General features: G+C 39.7%; 1 protein-coding gene across 3 annotated transcripts in view; it reads left to right on the top strand.

Annotated features, from left to right (window-relative positions):
- SHTN1 (shootin 1) overlaps nucleotides 1-20,025 on the top strand; it is a 58,736-nt gene that overhangs the window by 15,597 nt on the left and 23,114 nt on the right. The window contains exons 1-7 of one of the 3 annotated variants that reach the window (XM_026050497.1): nucleotides 565-645; nucleotides 2,122-2,182; nucleotides 6,114-6,208; nucleotides 8,189-8,357; nucleotides 10,907-11,004; nucleotides 11,947-12,028; nucleotides 14,121-14,215. In XM_026050497.1, coding sequence (XP_025906282.1) covers nucleotides 6,122-6,208; nucleotides 8,189-8,357; nucleotides 10,907-11,004; nucleotides 11,947-12,028; nucleotides 14,121-14,215 — 531 coding nt within the window. In that variant the 5' untranslated portion in view covers nucleotides 565-645; nucleotides 2,122-2,182; nucleotides 6,114-6,121. Of the gene's footprint in view, nucleotides 1-564; nucleotides 646-1,793; nucleotides 1,927-2,121; nucleotides 2,183-6,113; nucleotides 6,209-8,188; nucleotides 8,358-10,906; nucleotides 11,005-11,946; nucleotides 12,029-14,120; nucleotides 14,216-20,025 lie in introns of those variants that run through there. The other 2 variants (XM_026050496.1, XM_026050495.1) reach the window with 2 other exon arrangements.

Genomic DNA, 20,025 nt, shown 5'->3' with positions numbered 1-20,025 from the left:
TATTCTGAAACACAGCAGTGGCAAACGAAAAATGTTTGGAAGGCTGTAACTGGAAGCAGGAATTGTTCTGTGGGGACCCAAACCTGCAGCCCCTGATTGTGCACAGAAAYGTGTGTGACTAGTGGGAGAACAGCCAGCTTGCCGTGGTCCACACGGAGCTCTGCCACAAATGGCACTCAAGGCCAAGTGCCCTGGCTCATTTAGTGGCCCCTTAGCTGCATGTGGAAGCGTTTTGCTTTAGATTCCTCGAGACTTTTATCTGCCACTGAGCAGGGACATCCTCCACATCATCATCTCCTTCCCGCCATGGGTAGGAAGYGTCTTGTTGGCTTGTGTGGGCAACAGATCAAGTGTTTAAGATGCCCGTGGCGCGGGCGGGCGGCGCGGGGCCAGGCGGCGCCGCCTCCGCTGCAGGCCGTGAGGAGCCGCAGCGAGGCGGGCGCTCTGCCCGGCGCCCTGCTCCGCTCTGCCCCGCTCTGCCCGGCGCCCTGCTCCGCTCTGCCCGGCGCCCTGCCGGGCTGGGCTCCCTGCGGCACTGCCGGGCTGGGCTGGGCTCCCTGTGGCGCTGGGCTGGGCTCCGCTGTGTGGCAGAGACTCTTCCCTCCTGCGTCCCTGCTGCTCTCGGGCTGCGCCTCTGCTGCAGAGGTAAGATGGAAACTTCAGCTGAAGTTTCCCTTCCCCACCCTTCGTAAGCGAAGTGCTCCCAACAGCTTCTCTGTGCATTCCCCACAGCGGCAGGTGAATCCGTATGCTCCCCCCGGCACTGCTTCAGCACCCYGGCTTGCTGCTCTCATGTGTCTTGCCTGTTCCACGTCCCTGCTCTGCAGCAGCAGCGGGTGACTCGACTCATCACCCCAGGGCCCAGAGAGTGGAGGCTGCCTGTTGAGTGCAGCTCCTGCTGCTCTCGGAGCCATCAGCATCCTGCTGCTCTCGGAGCATCCTCGGAGCCGGAGGCTACCAGGGAGCAACACTGCTGATGTCTTCATGTGTCTAAGAGCAGATTGTTCTTTGGGACCCATCAGAAGTTCTCCAGGGCAGGAGTTTCCATGTATCTGGATATGTAGAGATCAGACTCCTCCCTCTTATTTAACAGCATCCTGCTTTCACAGCTAAATGAAAGTGGGTTCTCGCATGGAAAAATGGAAAGTAGACCAAAATCATTGTAGTTTTCTCTTTTCCTTATTGTCTTCTTGTTGACAACTCTGTKGCAATGGTTAGAATGCTTGTAATTGCTGAAATAGTTACATTGTGAGGAACTTAGTCACATGTATCTCTTCCAGAATTAATAAGTTAATGTAAGCTGATAAATGGCTGTGAGCACATACAGCTGCATGGGAGGAACAATGAACACAGTGCATGAGATAGGCTGCCTGCCCGTCCCACTTCCCCTGGGAGCATGCACTTTTGACAGTGCCGTTAATCATTGACAGTGTCCTGGGAAGTTTACACATTTCTTCACATTGTTTCATTTGCTTATGAAAGGGGTTTCCCAAAAGTGATATAATGGCTCTTCTGTTCTCTCTTTAGAGAAATCTTCCCATCCTAAGAACAATGATTGCGATCATATTAGCGTTATATATCATATTAGCGTTATATATCATATTAGCGAAACACATAGTGAGAAATTTTCTTAACAACCGTCCTCCCCTATACGTGGCTAAAGTTTACTCACAATATTATGAAAGTGAACGGGATGTCCCTGTTTGTTTAGTTATTTGTACATATTGGGCATAGAAATGTAGACCTTTGTTCCTAATCAATAAAGACTAGAGAAATTACAGGATTTTCATGACATGAAAGTATTACATTTACTGTATGATAATTTTCCTTATATCAGTTTTGGGTAGTGTGGATCTCTTAAAATAGTTTCATAGTAGCTCTGAATTGGAGCCTAAAATCAACCGCAGCTGCTGGTGTTGGTAGGAGGTACTCTGGATAATGATATTTTTATGCATATTTTTCATTGATCTTACAGGACTGAAAGCAAAAAGAAATGATGCTTTGATAGACATCTGTCCATTATTGTTCCTGCAGTTGGTCTTTGTTGATTTTTGCTTGTTGTGACTGATGGTTAATTAAATAACTGGGATCAATGCTTCTTTTCAATTTTCTCTTYTGCAGTGTGACAAAATCAAACAAGAACGAGATGAGGCCGTCAAAAAACTGGAGGAGTTTCAGAAAAGTAAGTTAATACATCAGTGGGAATGTTTTGGCATAAAGACCTATGAACGTAGCTCCAAGAAGCATGAAGGGTTAAGAAAGTTGAGATTTCAGGTTCTGTTGCTCTTTTTCTTTCAAAGACCCATTCTAGGGGCTTAACAAGGAGTTAACCTTGTAAGACTTTGGCTCTTACCAGGAACTCTGAAATAGGTAACCATCCTTAAGGTGCGAATCGTGAAAATATAGCGGTACAAACACTGCTGTAGCTCACCAGTAAACTGCAAGACTTTTGGATTAATATCTGCTTGAACCGAGTAGAGTTTGATCCTATTGCTGAAATTACTACTTCTGCTATTGATATATTTTCCTCCATGAAGGAATGAAATTACTGTAAGAACAGAAACAGCATTAAAGGTTTTTAGTTTGAACTGATGTCTCAATTTTTACAGCAAGTTCTATTTTRTCTAGTCTGTGAGAATGTCAATATTCAGTTTTGCACTTTTATGGTAATGGTTCTATTGAAACTGTACGGTGTGTGGAAGCAACAAAGCACATCTAATGGGAGTGGAAGTATCCTGGTGGAATAGCTCCTTAGAAGAGACAATTACAATAGGATTGTGGTCTGTTATGTCTGGTTTGTGCCAGCACAGTGAACTGCACGCTGAAGCATTAGAAATGTGGATGGAGTTAATGCAGGATAAGGAAATCACATGATCCACACTTTTGTGTGATTGCGTTAATAGAGGAGTTTTCTCACTTCTGTTTTACAATTGTACGTATGATATAATTATGGGAAATAATTAAAAATCAACAGGGAACTTATACTGTCTTAAATGATCTTGGGTAACTATTCTGTGAGGCAAGAGTGTTCTCTAAGAAGTCTTATTCCCGTGGAAAAAAAAAATCGCAGCCTGTTTTGTTTTTGTTATGATACAAGGGATACCAGAGCGTGGCAGAAAATGTCAAGTAGTTAAGACTTAAAATTTGAAGTAATATTTGATGTTGTAAAATTTTATAGGTTTCTTTTATCTTCCTTTCACATTTTTAAAGGACAGACCTTGTAAACATAGTGATAAAATGCCAGGAATATTAGGATTTTAAGGCAATAATAGAGCCCATTATTTAAACGACAATATAAAAGGCAATTATATTGATGAAGAGCTACATCGGCTTTGTGTCTGTGAATAAACTTGGCCTGTACTCAGCTTCTATTTGTTCTCCTGGCATAAACACATATTGTGTGTGATTCCAGTTTAATGGGGCCCCGTTTGTATGCCAAGCAGCTGCATTTTAGGCCCTATTGCGTGATTTCATAGCTCTCTGAAAATTGGTTCTATTGAGCACAAGAGATAGAAGGTGGTGGTGGGGGGGAAAGCTTCAACACACAATCATTTCTTTTCAATTGGAGCCAGCAAGGTTGATGACAACATGACCATTGTGTTATAATGATAAGACCACTAAGGATCTGTACCTCTCATCAAGGCTTTCACACAACAGCAGATACAATTTAATTCACTGCTCTGTCAGCAGTGCTGATACCATTATGCCGTCTGTCTCCACAGTTATAATCACTGTCCTCCGAGAAATGCAGTTGAAATGATCTTGAGCAGTCAAAGAAACTCTCAATTAAGGCTGCCACTTCCAATGTGTCAGATTGTGTCTTATGCACTTGGTACAATTTTCACTTCCAATCCTGTTTATTTACAATGTCTACCAGTAATTACGCTTAACATGTCATTTAGCGAGGGTGCCCCTGCCAAGGAGATTGTTGGGTGCTGCGGTCCCATTGAGTGGGAGTTGCTCGCAGTCAATGCCATCAGCGGCTTTTAGTCCCTGATGGGATGCAGTAGTAATGTTGATAATGCAAGTATCGTGCTCATCAAGTCATAATTAGATGCCACTCAAATGTGCCACTTGTAATAACAGTGTTGATTCATGTTTTCTCGGTGACTGCAACTACTAATTAGTTAAGTGGTTTTTGGTTGGCCTGCATTTGCTGCGGATTATTATTACCCCTGAAAAAAAACTGTCAAGGTTAGAGATGTTTCAGGCCACTTAGTGCTGCTTTATGAATTTTAATATTGACATAATAAGAACTTTGGATGGACTTAGGAAATAATATATTTTTGTATTTAATTTGGAAAGATTTTTCTTCCCCTGAGTTAATCATAATTGCAGGTTAATTAAGTTTAAATGAACCAAGAGTAATTCCTAGTTGTACCATGTGAGCCCAGGCCTTGTCTCCTAACTTTAGCTAGCTTTGGTCGAGGACAAGAGGTTCCTGTCTGTGCAACGGGAGCAGCGCAGGCTCTCCACTGCTCCTGCATCCGGACAAGTGCCTTTCAGTGCTCCAAATTTCTGTATCTAGGGAGAGCCACAACCCATCTTCTGTAAGAACAAGTTTTGCCTAAAGCTTTACCTCTTAATGTAGCAGCTTGGACGTGCTTGGAGCAGAAAACATTTCCAAAGGCAGGAAAAGTGGCCATAGAGCAACCACTTCTCTTTGCTTGTCTTTCTGTGATTGAAAGACTTCCTGTGCAAATGGTGTGAGGACCAAGATTTCACAATCCTTTACCCTACTATTTATTTTATTTCCCTTGACTTTTGGAGGGGAATTAGAGACGTTTTTAATTTTTATTTTTGTTTTTTTTTTTTGAGCCAGGAGTCATCATATAAGGCAATCTGAAAATTGCTCATTTTGCAGATCTTGTCACTCACGTGCGTCTACTAATTTGACAGGGAACTCCAAAATACTGATGATTTCCTATGCTACTAACTACAGTATCAGTATCAGTAATGTTACAGTCTTAGATTAATAGTAAAACTTCTTAACTGCCTGCATGTTCCTATCCTAAAATCTTCTGCAGTCATTAAGATGTCTGGATGTCAAATAAGGTTTAATGATTTTTCTCTCGATTTTAGGCATTGTTAAATCGCATCATTCTTGTCCATGGTGTGTGAGGATGTTCTTGGTGGAGGGTGGGAAGTAGTTTCTGTCATTGTCACTTAAGTTTTTCAGCAGTCTATACAGTCAGCAGTCTGTTCTTAATGAGTATTGAAAGGGGAATTACAAGTTAAAATGTTATTTGTGCTTTTAAAACTTCTCTACCTCCCATTGCCTCCTATCTAACAAAATAAGATTAATTTTTGGTCCCTCTTCAGGATATATCTCTCAGACACGGTCACGTGTTCCCTGGGGCACTGGGGACTCTCTAAGGCACCAGGACTGGGTACATCTCTTGCCCCAGATGTCAGATGCAGTAGCACAGACGCAGCAGCCGATGGGGTGGAAGAAGGAAGGACAGTGCAGTGATTTGTCCCCTTTCGTGCCGTACCAGCCACTGCAAATGAGGAGCCTTCAGTCCTGTAAYTCTTCTCCATATAGGTTCCTCCTGCTGCTTTTCTAGTGCAGTACATTTAGCAAGTGTGAAGGTATTTAAACCTGAAGACTGAAAAGGGAAAATAATTCCTTGATAACACTTCTGAGTTAAACTTGCTATTCAAAACTATTAATGTTCCAGTTTTCTGAAAACTGCATGCACTCCAGATTTCCGTGAGGATTAAAATGGCTTCTGGCAGTCTCAAAGGACAGTCCTAATGATGCCACTCTGACTCCTCAAGTGTTGCTGAACTAAGGATGGGAAATGGTGACGGTTTGAGAGGCGTCTGCTGGGCTTCTGCTTCCTTAAATTTATGCCAAATTTATCTTGCCAGTTGACCTTCTCTAATGCTGCAGACACGACTTAAGAGAGAATTACTTAAAACGATGCAAATATTCAGTGTTCGAAACAGTTCCCATCCATAAAGGTTTTATAAGTATGTGCTCCTCGGGGTTTGAGGTGCTTGCATTGAAAATTTAGCAAAAAGAGGAGGAAAAAAAATAGTATTTCTGATCATAGGATGTATGAGTCAAGTGCTGGAAAACACTGACTAATTTTTAATTTCTTCTCTAGTTTCTCACATGGTTATTGAGGAAGTAAACTGTATTCAAAACCACCTTGAAATTGAGAAGACATGCCGTGAAAGTGCTGAGGCTTTGGCTTCCAAGGTGAGGAGAATTATAGTTACTCTATTTCCTCTAATTTCTTTTCTTTCGTCTTGAGATTGCAAAATTAAGACATACGTGTCCTCTATGTTTTTTATGCTGTTGTAGATCTGTGAAATTGTTTTAAGGTGGTAAGAACTATAAGCCATAGGCAAGACTGAAAACACAAGAAATAAGTCATGGACCAACTTCTTGACACCTAGTTTTTATGCGCTTTTGGGTTAAATGGAAAACAAGTTTTAGAACTATCCCATGTGAGATATAAAGCAGTAATGAGCGTTTCAGTGCCTAAATCAAATGGAAAAAGTCAACCACTGCATTACATTTCAGGTGATTGCTTATGAAAGCGAAGCGAGGGCAGGGGAAAGGTGACCTGCTCTGTTGATTGCGTCTAGTCTGATGAATTTAGCAAGTGTGTAATTTTCTATATTCCATCTCATCAGAAGTGCATTATTATTAAAGAATGTTTTTATCTCTCTGTTATATATTTTTGTGTAAAATGCATCCGAGCCACTTCATCAGAAAATGGATTACAGCAATTTTGAACCAAATTTCATTAGCAAAACTGACTGCCTTTTTTTTCCCCTTCCCCACCCGCTGTCCAAAGTACATCTTTAGATATGGTAAAAATCACACCAGCAAGAAATCACTTTAATTTAGATGCATTAGCAATGTACCTTCTGGAGGTATTTACTTAATTGTTTGCATAATGACACTATATTAGAATTCATAAGATGGACATTCAGCATATAAGTAAGAAAATGAATGCATTTATCTTTTCTTTATCTGTCCTGTTCCTGTAATGCACATACAGGGGTAGCTGAAAGATTAGCCCTGTTTGGGGCTGCTTTACCAAACCTTACTTGTCTGTTAGTGAGTGCTCACTAAACCATGGAAGGTTCCCGCATCACCCTTCCACTTGTTCAGTCGCATTCTTTGGGAATGAGAAAAAGTTGGAGAAACTTTTTACTTGAGTAAATCTTCCATAGTACTCGAGTAAATCTTTCAAGGGGCTAAGGAAAGAGGGATGAAAGATGATTTGTTTGGATTTAAAAAAAAAAATCTAACTGTATAGTATACGTTTTATTTATGGGCTTCTCCATGGATGTGTTTCATGTCATCAGTGGAAAGTTGAGCCTTATTCTTGGGGATGAACACAGGGGATGATTGTCTTGTGGATGCACAGCCTTATCCATATGTACCTGAGCCCCCYGGAGACTGTGTTGAGCTTGCTGAGATCTAGCATAGAGTGTGTGGCAAGCAGTGAAGCAAATGGTTAAACAGTTGCAACAATCCCTGTGGTTCAATCTCTCCTGCCACCAGTAACCACCTTGGTCAAGGTGGGGAGGTTTTTTAGAAAAACTCTTCTTATCTTCCACCAACCATTGGATGCACTGAAACATCCAGCACAGCTGCCCAGAGTGATCTTTGGCTTGTGGTTTGATCCATAAGGAATTACTCTGTTATGGCTTTCATTTCATATTTGTTGATTCTACAGTAATAATTAGGCAGAAAATTGAAAGTGACTCTAAAAGATTGTAAGGTGGTTCTGTCGTGTCTGGGAGTATAATAGTTGGAGCATTTGTTACTTGTTTATAAGCAGAGTAAGAGAGTAGGAAAAGATGAGACTGATTGATATGGGTGGCAAAGCTAGACAAGCTTTCAGGCATGCCAACCCTTCAGGTCCTTCAGTTGATATTAGCACATGTTTCAGGAGCTGAAGCAGCTATTGCAAAGAATGTGTAGCATGAAGTTGAAGCTTCAATGAGTTGAAGCTACGCAGAGCATTTATTAGTCAAAAGCACCAGAGAGGACTACAGTGAGAATCTTCAGCCCATTTTAGTGTAAAATGGACTGTTTAAACTAACGTCACCGTTTTCTTTTGCTTTGTTTGATCATTTAATGACTGGGTGAAAAAAATCATTTTGTTCTTATACATCTCATTAAAAGCAGGCTAGCTTATTACTGTTTACACTCTTTCAGCTGAACAAAGAAAACAAGACCTTGAAAAGAATTAGTATGCTTTATATGGCAAAACTGGGCCCCGAAATTATCACTGAGGAGATCAACATTGATGAAGAAGATGCGTCTACAGGTCCAGAAGCTGGCTCTGGATCATGCAACTCAGTGCATTGTCAACGCCAAATCAAAGGTGAGAAGTGTTACTGAGCTTACAGTGCACAGAGGGCAAAGSCTGTCTAAAGAAGATGGTATTCATTTGGGCTAGAGATCTGTCTTGCTCRGGATTATTCCTCTGACAGTGGTCAGCTGAGGATCTCCAGGAAGGACTTTAAGGACATGACAGGCCAGATGTTGTGTAATGTTATGTGTGCAAGGTAAGTTGCAGGGCATCAAGAAAAGGATCTGTACAGCCAGGAGTGTCCAGTGTTACTGAGCTGGTAAAAGAAACATTTCCTTAGTTCCTTAACACWGTAAAAGTTCATTTATAGTTGAACAGAAGGACAAGGTCACCTTGATATTGCTTCAGCTATCGTTAACGTGACTTTTTCAAAGCCTTTAAGACAAGACTCTTCATTTATATTTCCATTGTATATTTTAGTATACACAAGCTTCATTCATATTTCAGAATTATTATTGAACAAGCAAATTAAGAACAGTGCTGGACCAGGGAAAACAGCAAAGCTTGGAAACATGGAATTACATAGATGCCAGAAATCTGTACTTTATTAAGAAATTCCTGGCACTTTCAGCAATACAAAAACTGCATTTCTTTCTAGCCTAACTCTGTGACAAAGTCACCATGATCCTAGATATATGTGTTACTGTGTTGTAGCATCCAACAAAGGGGAATGTCTATGTTCATCATTTTAAGATATGGATTGGCATCCCGTTATCTGTGGAAGGAGAAGTTCTGCTGTCCATGTACCTGGAAGAAGTGTGTACATGTATGGGGAGAAACAATCTGACAGTTTGTTCCAAAGGTCGTGACTGAGTCCCTATCCCAAGCCTCTACTAAGCTGCATGTCATTTATCCTCAGGGAGGAGTTCAAGAGTGTATTGGGTACATAGCAGATTGTTAAATGAAAGATCATATGTAACAGAAGAGAGTTTGTAAACTTTGTTTGTAGACAACGTGAAATCTGTTCCTCTGTAGGCCTGTGCTTCCAAGAGTTGAGTTTTGTGGTGGGTATCACAAACCTCTTTTGGCTTTCTCACCTTTCAGCAAAATATTGGAGGTTTCTTGCAAATAGTCTGTTTTTGCCTTTCCAACACTTCCATGGAATATATGCATAAAGTAGCATAATCTGAGGCTGTTTTATTAACACTGTTTCATTTATTAAGGTGATAAAGCTTTGTCCAGGGAACAAAAAGAGAAAAGGGCATCTTTATACAGTAGTAGAAGTGATAGGAGAGATCTGGTTCCTAATGAAAGCGTAGAGCAATCTTGGAGCCATAACTGAAATTCATATACTGATTTGGAGGTTGATTTTTTTTTTAATTATTTTTRCTATTCTTTTGGACATAACCTGTATCTGAAAAGATGCAATTCTTGTAGAGGTCCATGTATGTGCTATAAGACCCAACTTAATCCAGATCCCATAAATTATAGTGAGAGATTTTTCCATTAATTCCACCAGGCAACACAGAAAAACAGAAGACTTGGGTCATTAGTTAGCTGGGGAGCAAGTTTTATTCCTTACTTTACAGTTCGTGCTGCTAATTGGGAGGAAAATAAATCTGATGCTTCTGAAAGGCAGGCAAAGGGGGAGAGAAGAAAGCAGAGGAAAAAAGTCAATATTGTGAAGATTTGTAATGAAACAAAATGGCATCATATTTTGTAATCATCTGCCACTCATTAGGAACTATTTTCTTAACAATTTTCCTAATTCATAGTTGGTATTCAAAGAGCAGCAGTAATAGCAGTAATGTGGGGAATGAAAGCACTTAACTGAAAACTAATATGTGGCGATAGATTTGTATTTTGTGTGCTTTTTATGTTAATCTAAACTTTGATATATTACGTATGTGTACTGATCTCCTGTTAAGAAGTGATTGTAATCAAATATTTTATACCATTTGTGAATTTAATTTATTCCTTATTTTGACTAAGGAACACAAATTTTGAGGGGAAAACTGCAGACATTAGCTCTTCTTTCAGTAAAGGTTACATTCTGACTCTATTCACATAATGTTACAAAGACCATAAATTGGCAGCCGTTGAGGACAATTTCTTCAGTGGAAAACCTCCCAAGTATTAACTGCCCGTTGTTTGGTTTATTTCCCTTGTGACGAGAACTCATGATCCAAGAAGAAGTGAAGTGCATTAATTTGTGTTAGAGGATGTCTATTAAAAGCTGCTTTCCACTGCCTAGAGCCTGTGCTAGAGCCCGGGTGATGTGACTGTCTCCTGACTAAGACTGCGGCTGCTCTGCGGTGGCCGAGTTGACCCCATTATAGCAGGAAATGAATCATTCAGAATGCAGATAAAGACAGCAGCCCTGGACAAGGAAGCTCACCTCAATAAAGTAAATCTGAAACTGCAGCCCAATTATAGATCTGTTACTTGACACCTATGTTCCTAAATTATTGAGGATGTACCTTGATACCCTGTCTGCAGTTAAGGTGCTTTGTGTTCAATTGTTTGTTGATTATGATATTGCTTACGATATGTTGATTACGATATTGCTCTTGTTGCTCTGCAAATAAAATAAAAATGCCTTTTCCTTCCTCAAAATACAGAGCTGCGAGATCAAATTATCTCTGTTCATGAGGAAAAGAAGACCTTAGCCATTGAACTGGAAAACCTGAGGTGCAAACTTGTAGAAGTAATTGAAGAAGTATGTATTGTACCATGGAAGGCGAGACCATGTTAGTGTGTAGTCAGTACTTTTTGTATCTAATTTTGCTAAAAACACAGTTGTGAAGTTAATTGAGTACTATCAAACTGGAAATCTTGCCAGCTTGTCCATGTGATGGGCCACTTAGGGCATACACCTAGRAGGGGCCCTCTAAGAGTGCACTCTGCTGCTGTCTCTGGCAATTGCCTCTTCCCAATCCCTTCTAGGGCTGATTTTTTTACATTTACTTCCCCTYCCTGGCAGCCTGGTTTTGGTGATTGTTGTTGTTTGGTTTTTCTTGAGCCTGTGGGTGTGCTACGCAAATACTCTGGAGAATGCCTGGTTTAATTACTGGTGCTACTTCATTGAGCATATCTTTGCCATTGGCAATGCCCAGTCATGGTAATTAGACCAGCAAATTGGCTTTTTGAGCCAGCAGTGTAATTTCTGTTTGAAACCTGGATAAGCCAAGTACTGATGCAAATCATGACTTAGAGTTTCTCTTCCTGTCCCTGCAACCCTTACATTCAGAAAGACACAGCTGAGGGGTCCTGGACAATAAACAGTTCAGGGTAAAAAAAGAAAGAAAAACACCCAGCAGCCTGACTGTATAGAGATGCAAACAGTCAAGGACAAGCCAGTAACTTTTTAATCAGGGACTATAGTGAAAGATTCAAAGACTTTGTATTTGCAGCTGCGACCAGTACGTGCCATGAGAGCCCCACGTCAGGCATTAACTCAAAAGCTTTTAACGCTGTCTGAAGTGGAGGGCCATAATTTGGGGGTAAAACTTCCTTATATTCCACTGTAAGTCCTAATATCAAGCTGATTCTAAGAYTGTGAATTTCTGAAAGCAGAGACTACTGCGTGTTATGTCATGTGCCATATATCCTGTGCTGCTAATGAAAAGTCTTTTTGATCTGTTCTTTGCTTTTTTYCTAGGTGAATAAACTGAAAGAAGAAAAAGCAGTTTTGACAACAGAAGTTAATAAGCAACAAAAACTGTTGGAAAAATGTAACAGAGGTCTGTTCTTTKGGGTTTTTTATATATTTTTTTAAATTTTCTTCCTTCTCTATGTTTGTTTTAAAGACAGTCTTTAGAGCTTTGATGGTGCAGTACCAWTATTGCCTTAGAGAAGCAGAGACTCTAGGGACTCTAGGCCTGACCTGGCAGTTGGAGATTTGCAGTGGAGCAGGAACCCTTGGCCAAGTGTTCGTTCCTCACCTCTTGCTTTAGCCTGTGATAGGCAATGTTTGAACTGTCTTAAAACAGGACACTTAGGTAGATTAGATAGACCAGCTTGGAGAGGTTTTTGATGAGATGGTGTGGCGGTTGAAAGGTTTCTGAAATTTTTTTGTTTCCCCTCTTGGCATAATCAAAAGAGTGACCCTTTAATACCTGTTTCTCAAGGAGGAGGGTTTATATCAGGATAGGTCCCAATGTCCTGGCGATGGAAGGCAGTGGTTTTCTGTGTTTCAAATGAGCTACCGATGTGTATTGCTGCACCCTGAACAGACATGGCCTGCCTTCTCTGTCTCTTGGATGATGGCTTGGAGCTGTGTAATCACTACATTCCCATCAGAGCTGGTGAATTTAACTTTTAAATCTTTCAAAGTATGTTTTTTTTTAAAAGAAAATTTTGAGAGTCAGATGGGTGGGATGTGTTTTCCACTGTATAAAGTGCCCCTTACTGCACTTAACTGTAAAAATCTGTATGTTTGTCTCTAAAGAAGCAAGGGGCTTTTACAGGACACTTTTAGAAATTCAGTATCCTCACTAGGAAAATTCTCCTTCAGCCAGTAAGAGCTGAATGTTATCAAAAGAGTGTCAGTGGTCACTGAGACCTGTTAAAAATTTATATGCAGAGGTCTGTTCAGCCTATATAGTTTGGGGAAACAAATCCCAGGGCTGGCTTTGCTTGTGTGAGCATAGCTTAAACACGGGCAACTGAGAACTGCCCTACTTTCTTGAAGCTTCTTGTTCCAGATCAAGTTAGAAAGAAGTAGATCACTGACTCAGTGTAACTTGCTGGTCAGGATGGAGRGAGGATCACTTATATGCTGATTTAACAGAACAGAAAGTCAAATTTCTCAGCTAAATGGATTTAATGCCTGGCTACATTGAGTGAGGTGAGGCTATTCCAATGAGCTGCTTAATCGATAGAAGTTAAGCTTGATTTTCCTTCCCTTGCCTACTTTTAAAGAAAGGTGAAACTTTTTCAGGATCAGAGGTCATGACTTCTGTAGCACTTGGCCCTATGGGCACTCCAGACAATTGCAAATTACTTGTTCTGCAGTATTTCTATTTTAGTTGTTTTCCACTCTAGATTTAAAATCTTGTAACTGCTAGGTGAGAAGCATGTGGTGCAAAACAGCRAGAAGGGATAGAGACAGAGATAGCAATCTGTAGAAAAATCACTTTACTCTTCCTTTGTAATTATACGGCTAAAAAGGCTTGTCTGTAGAGTTGATTTTACTTTATGTTATTGTGCTGAATGTCAAAATAAAGCTGAGATGAGTGAATAGACATATTTGTTGAGTTAAGCATCAAGCGTTTCCAATCTATCATTTATAGACAAAGTAAAGATGCGGAGAGCAAGCAAATTGCCTAATACTTCAGAAAATAGTGAAAGAACACAAAAATAATATGCTATTGTAAGAAAACAAATATAGCAAAATATCTAGTGCTACAGTGCCTGCTGTTGTAGGTAGGCATGGAGTGATTACCTATACACCTACACACAGGTGTAAAATACATACAGGTGAGGATCTGGTCAAAATGCCCATTTCTGGGATATAGACACTTTAATGTGGAATTCAGCAGTCACTGCTGTTCAGTAACATTGCCCAGCAGTGCAGGATAGCAGCACTATTGTTGTGCTTATACTTGTAATTGTTTGTAAAAATAAAGGGAAGGTTTAAAGCAAAGCATGAAAAAATATTGCAATGTTGACTATAGGTGGAAAAAATAAAATTAGGTTATATTTTCATTATGAGGATTCACAATACTGGGGAATAGCAGCCTATCTGGATAAATCTAGTATTATTTTATTCTTGTTTTGTTGCTTTGTTACCCATTTCTCTCTTTACTTCCTGGTTTTGTTTCATTCTTACAGTGTCTGTGCTGGCAGTAGAGGAATATGAAGAACTTCATACCAACTTTGAACTGGAAAAGAATCTGCGGAAGAAAGCAGAGTCGTTTGCACAAGAGGTGAGTTAGGCCAAAAAGAAAGACATTAAAAGAAGATGTTGCAGTTAGGGAGGAAAAAAACTGCCAGCCTAGATGATTTGGGTTCAGTTCCCAGTTTTCATACAAAATGTATTTTGAATTCCTGTGCACTGTTTAACATCTGTACCCCATCTGAAAAATGGGTGCATTATTTCAACAGCATTTATAAAGCAGTATTTTTTTTTTCCCTCTTTCTAGAGAGGCTTTAAATTTAGAGAGAGCATAACAATTGAATAGAGAATAGGTAGCAGTTGGGATTGGGAAGCTACCTTTCTAGTGATGCAATTCAGGATTGTTTTTTTTCTTTTTTCCTGAAAAATATGTGAACTAGCGCTCAAAAAAAAAAAAGTAAAATATTCTGCTGCTATTAACTTGTGCTTTTGGAGTAACATCTGTAGAGAGAATTCAAGCTGAAAGAGAGAAGTATCTTTTCTGGCATATGCTAGGAAAGATATTGACTCCCAGTAGATAAGGGAAACATCCAAAGTCTGCTGTGAGGGGGATTTTGAATTTGGAAAGCCTGACTGCAAATAAGGAGATATTTAGCCTTCAGGAAGTCGATTTTTTTCTGAGTGTTAACTGCTTTTTGTTTGCTGCTGCTTCTCTTTAAAAAGAAATAAAATAAAATAAAATCACCGAGTCACCAAGTCAGCACTGATTTTGCCCTCTCTCTTATTCATCCTGATATTAAAGGGGAAAGGTAAGTGCGAATTCAAGCATATTAAGATGCTCTTCGCTCATTTAGATTCATGGTATACTTTAGCTGTAGATTAGAAAAACAAAGCAGTTTTCCACTACAGAAGCTTTAATCATTTCATTAGTCAACCAGTAATTGAAGTAAATTTAATTTTATATAGTTTGCACATATATACATACCATCAGTCTCCTGCGTATGGCTGTTAGTATTGCCATGTATCTGCCATGTGTCTAGAATATTAGCAGTACTTGACCAAAAGCTAAAGCAGCTGACACTTTTCTCCAATGGAAAAAGAAATGATAAAAATGAAAATTGTGTGCTGGTGGTTAAAATGTCTCCAACTCTTAAATTCTGGGGATGGAGATGAGACTGAAGAGATGTGGAAGAGCAGCCCTTGAGGAAGAACGATTTATGAAATGTCCAAACTTCAGATAAGGCCTCTTTTGAACTCGAGTTTTATGGAGTTGTGAGTTGCAGCCTCTGTTGAGCACCTGGTGAGAAACCTTGTCACCTCCTATTGTTGTGGCTTCAGTGTCACTGGGCCATTTGCATTTTCTAGTTCTCTGTAGCTACATTTGTAGCTCTCTGTAGTTTTTCAGAAATAAAAATGAGATCTGCAAGTTCCATTCAAATGAATAGAAACATTTATTGGAGACCAAAGGTGGTTAAATATTGCCTATATCTACTGAGTATTACTTTGGCTATTTTACCAAGACTGCTACCAGTCTGTGCAATAGAATATTGCTCTATTTTTAAATTTTAAGAAGCCTGGGTTTGTTCATTACCCGTACTTTCATGAAAGCTGTATTGACAATGAACTTGTCTCTTTAAACCTCTTGAGACTGTGCAGACGTTGCTGCTTTATTAGCAGTTTTCCCGGGGTGTTTGTTGTCTGTAATGTCTGCAGAACTGATATCTTCAGAAAACAAATAGCTGAGRCTGTTACGCGTATTCATTCAGCATGCGTTATTGCAGTACCTGTTTTACATCTCGTGCTCTTGCTTTGCTTTATCTACTCAAGTAGTAGATAAAACAAGTAGATCTACAATCGAGTAGAACAATTATGGGCTTCTGTTCATCAACTGACGCAGAAGGTTGTATGCATATATCTCCTAGGTAAAAACAACTTATAATTCATTAGTTAAGCTGTTTTTCAAATCATTAAAGGCATGCTTTTTTTTAGATGCGGAATTGTCATATTTATGCATARGGCTATATAATTTTGAAAGTGGCTATTTAAAATTTTTTTTTGTATTTGAGTGATAAACTGAAAGGCAAACTGTTGATTACAGTGCCAAAGAAATGCTGATTATTTGCAAACAAGTATTTCTTGCTCTTTTTTTGTCATTAGTTTTTTGTCATTTCCAAAAATATGGGTTGCTGTGGTTGCAGATTCACAAGACAGCTCTTTTGTTTGGGCTTTCCAGTCCTTAAGTTCTTTACTCTTAGGTGTGCTGACCAAAAAGGAGACAATCATAGCAGTGATTTATAGACCTACATTAATCTTTTCCTATATATTCACCTCTCATCCCCTTGTGCCTTGCTGTTGAGAAATATTTTTGGAAATATTTTTAAAACACAGAGCATGTGACTACAAAGGCACTTCTGAGGTGTGTTTGAGAACTAGTAGCACTTCAGATTACTTTAAAAATAAAAAAGTTATTGTTGGCCTGGTTTAACATTTACAGTGTCCCTTTAGTGACCTGAGCCATAAGACACCCGGGCCCAAGCTCACAGCTGTGTCTGTGCCAGCAGAGCTGTGTGTAGGAGAGGGGTCCCCCTGCTCAGGTTGTATTGCAGGGCTGGGGCCAGGATCTGRCACCTGGAGATCATTGAATATTCTTATAGGAGCTCTTTGGATTAGCCTAAAGATGTGCTGTGATCTTCTGCTGTTTTTAATCATCACAGTACTCTGGTGTTCTTCCTTTCATTGGCCATATGTTTCTTTGTTTCTATAAAATGTTTCTTTAATTAACAAAATTTTTCTGGATATTTMAATTTTTCAACCCCCTCCACCCCAGTTCAGTGTGGAGAGAAGAAACGGCCTCAGGTGAAGGGTAACACCATGTGTTTCATGCTTTGTGACTAGCTTGTTTGCATCACTTTGAGAAAGGAAATAAGCTTTGAGTAATGTGTGTGTCATTGCAGGCCCAGTTTTTTGGAACAAATTCATAGTTTTCTTGTATTATATTTTTGTATTATATATTTGTGACATATTAAATAGCCTAGATAAGCATCTTAGCTGGCTGTAATATGGACTCATGGTTTAGTGCTGGATATCCTGCTTTAGAAGGGATCCAGGAATATGAAACTACCCTTAACTTGAGGAGCTGGCCTCTGTATTCAGATTAACCCCTTCCTCCCTATTGTGGCTTCACCTTTTAGGTTTTCAGCTTGGAGCTGCACTGCAGCCTCAGTGGGGGATTGCAGGGGCTCTATTTCCAAGTCAAATCCTCTGCTTCCAATGGGAGAGGAGAATTTGCTGCAGAAGGGGAGTAAATGGGAATGCAGGTGTGATAGTTAATGGGATGGCGAGCACATTGTGTAAGTGAACACAGATGGGAGCATGGAAGAGACGAGGAGTAGGGGAGAGGAAGGGAGCAAGTACACGTAAGAGTGAGAGAACACTTGAAAATTAGAGCTTTTGATTAAAAAAAAAAAAATCCAGTGCAGCTTTAATTATAATCATACGGCTGGCACTGCTATAATATATATTTAATTAATCAAAAATGATCTAACCTGAAACATTGGAATTCATGCTTCTTAGAGTTTCTAAAGAAATTGAGTAAATATTGTCAGCTGTGGTGTGGAGAGGGGGAAGGAGAAAGAAAGAAAGAGGATTTGAAGAGAGTCACAATCCATTGTGAAAAGTAGAGGAATCTTCATAAAAGAACTAAATAAATAGAGTGTGTAAGGGGCGGGGGCATGGAAAAGTCTGTACCTACCTGAATTAAGCAGGGTTGTTAATGTAGGAATCTTGGCAAGCTTAACTAGAATTCTAGTGTCATGTTTTAAGAGACACTTTCAGATCTCTCGGTTCTTTATGAAGCAGTTTATAAGAAAACAAAGGAAGGCAGAGAGTATCTTGAAGGCCATGGCAATAATACAAGAGGCTAGTCCTGAAAAGCAGTCTTGCACAAAGATGAGTAAAACACAAAAGATCCTGCCGAAGCAAGCCAAAAGGGGTGGAACACGGGCAGAGATGCAAATTGAAAGTTTTAGCAATGTAAAAATTCCAGGAGTTTAATAAAATAATCTAGCATACATGGCTTATTAAGCACATATCTTGCCTTCCAACAATATTTTGTAAAGTGAACTGTTTATTAGTGTCGTGTGTGCTGGCATGGAGACAACCCCTGCACCTGAAGCTGCTTTGGAAATCTCGCTGGGAAGAGGCAGTCTGCTCTCAGATTTAGTGTTGGGATGATGCTTCTTTTCCCAGTACCTCAGGTAAATAGAATTGCAATGCCAAATTATTGGGCAGACTTATTAGGGTACCTCTCACTTCTACAAATAGCACAGACTTTTCCTCAAATGACAGCATGGAAAAAGGAAGGGGCATCCTAAGTATTATAAACAGCTTGCCATTTGGAAGACTGAATGCCTGCATTCAAGGAAACCCTGGTCAATGATGTGCATTGTCCAYCTTTTTGGTTTTCTTTTCCCCTAATTCTCAATATTTGTGGATGCATTCAGAAGCTTATTGGTGTGTGTGGTTTTTAAATAGGTATTATACAGGAACATGTTTACATTTAACTCATTTGCTTCAAAATGCCTCTGTTCCTTATGAGACAGTGCAAGTGCTTGGTTGACATATTATTTAATTCGGGAAAGAATCTTCCAGGATTGAAGGAGAGAAGCTGGCCACCATTCGTAACACGTCRGGAGAATTACATTCTCTTTCTTACAGATGGCTGCAGTACACAGGAGACTCTGTGCAATGGATTTGGTTGTCTCAATGACTTGTGTTAGGCAGGAGCTCCCAAGGAACTCTTCATTAGTATCTGTGACCTTTTGGGTTAATTGTGAGGGTTCTTGCATTATCATGCTGCATCTGTGAGGGGCTACTGCAAATCCAGCCAACACTCATGGAGCAGCTCTGTCCGTACAAGTACCATATACTATGTGCATTACCAAGGAGACTTTGACAGAAACTGGTGTCTGAAGATAATTAATTTGCAGTTCAGCTCACTTAACTGCAAATAATAATTAGACACATGATGAGGGGTTAGTACTTCAATTCTTCTAAGCTTCGATGTTACCACTTTTGAAGCATGACAAAAGACTAATCTGCTTCATCAAGCTTTCTCCCAGGAACAGAGTTTGTGAAATGGTAATGTTTGGGTACTCTAGGAAACTACTTAGCAGTTTTAGGTTTTTTTCCCAGGCGATTTATCTATTTGGGGAAAAAGTAAAAAGGTTTCCTTCCTTTATGTGGGATATGATCAATTTCTGAGTGCATTACATGACATCTAAATACTGTAAGACCATAGGCATTATAGATTGTATTATTCTATATATTTCATATTTCTCCTATGGCAAAGCCAAAAAGACTTAATAACAATAAATATTCATTTCTTCCTGGGCCTTGGGCAGTTGTGCCTCACAGGTGAAGAAGTGTTATACTTTGACAAACCCTTTGGTACAAAGCAGCCTGTTCAGTTATGTTGTGTTTTGTAAGGAAGCCACAACGTTGATGAGGTTCCAGTCTTCCCACATCTAAAATAGTTGCCCCAACCCCTCTTTTATGAGAAGCAAGTAATGGACAGGTAGCTCATCTAATCCACCGCCCCAGTTTGGAATCAATTCTTCTGATGCATAAAAATTATTAATATTCCCTTTATAAAGTTGCCTATAAATTCCCCAGAAAATTAAAGGAACTGCATGCTATCTATCTTTATTAGTTTAAAATGGACATAGACCTTATAAAAGGAAGGGAAGAATGTAAGTACTAGAGACATTTTCAGATCAGAAAAATACCACCTAAAATGAAGTGTGTGCTGAATTGTTGTGGCTACAGAACCCATTTATTTGTTGTAGGTTTTTTCCCCTGAATAGCTCTTCAATCACATATGAATCCACTTGAACACAAAGG

The sequence above is a fragment of the Nothoprocta perdicaria genome, unplaced genomic scaffold (genome assembly GCF_003342845.1).
Source record: "Nothoprocta perdicaria isolate Ctin4 unplaced genomic scaffold, notPer1 scaffold_7, whole genome shotgun sequence".
NCBI classification, from domain to species: Eukaryota; Metazoa; Chordata; class Aves; order Tinamiformes; family Tinamidae; genus Nothoprocta; species Nothoprocta perdicaria.
Note: the sequence above shows the minus strand (reverse complement) of the source record. Positions and strands in the feature narration are given on the sequence as shown.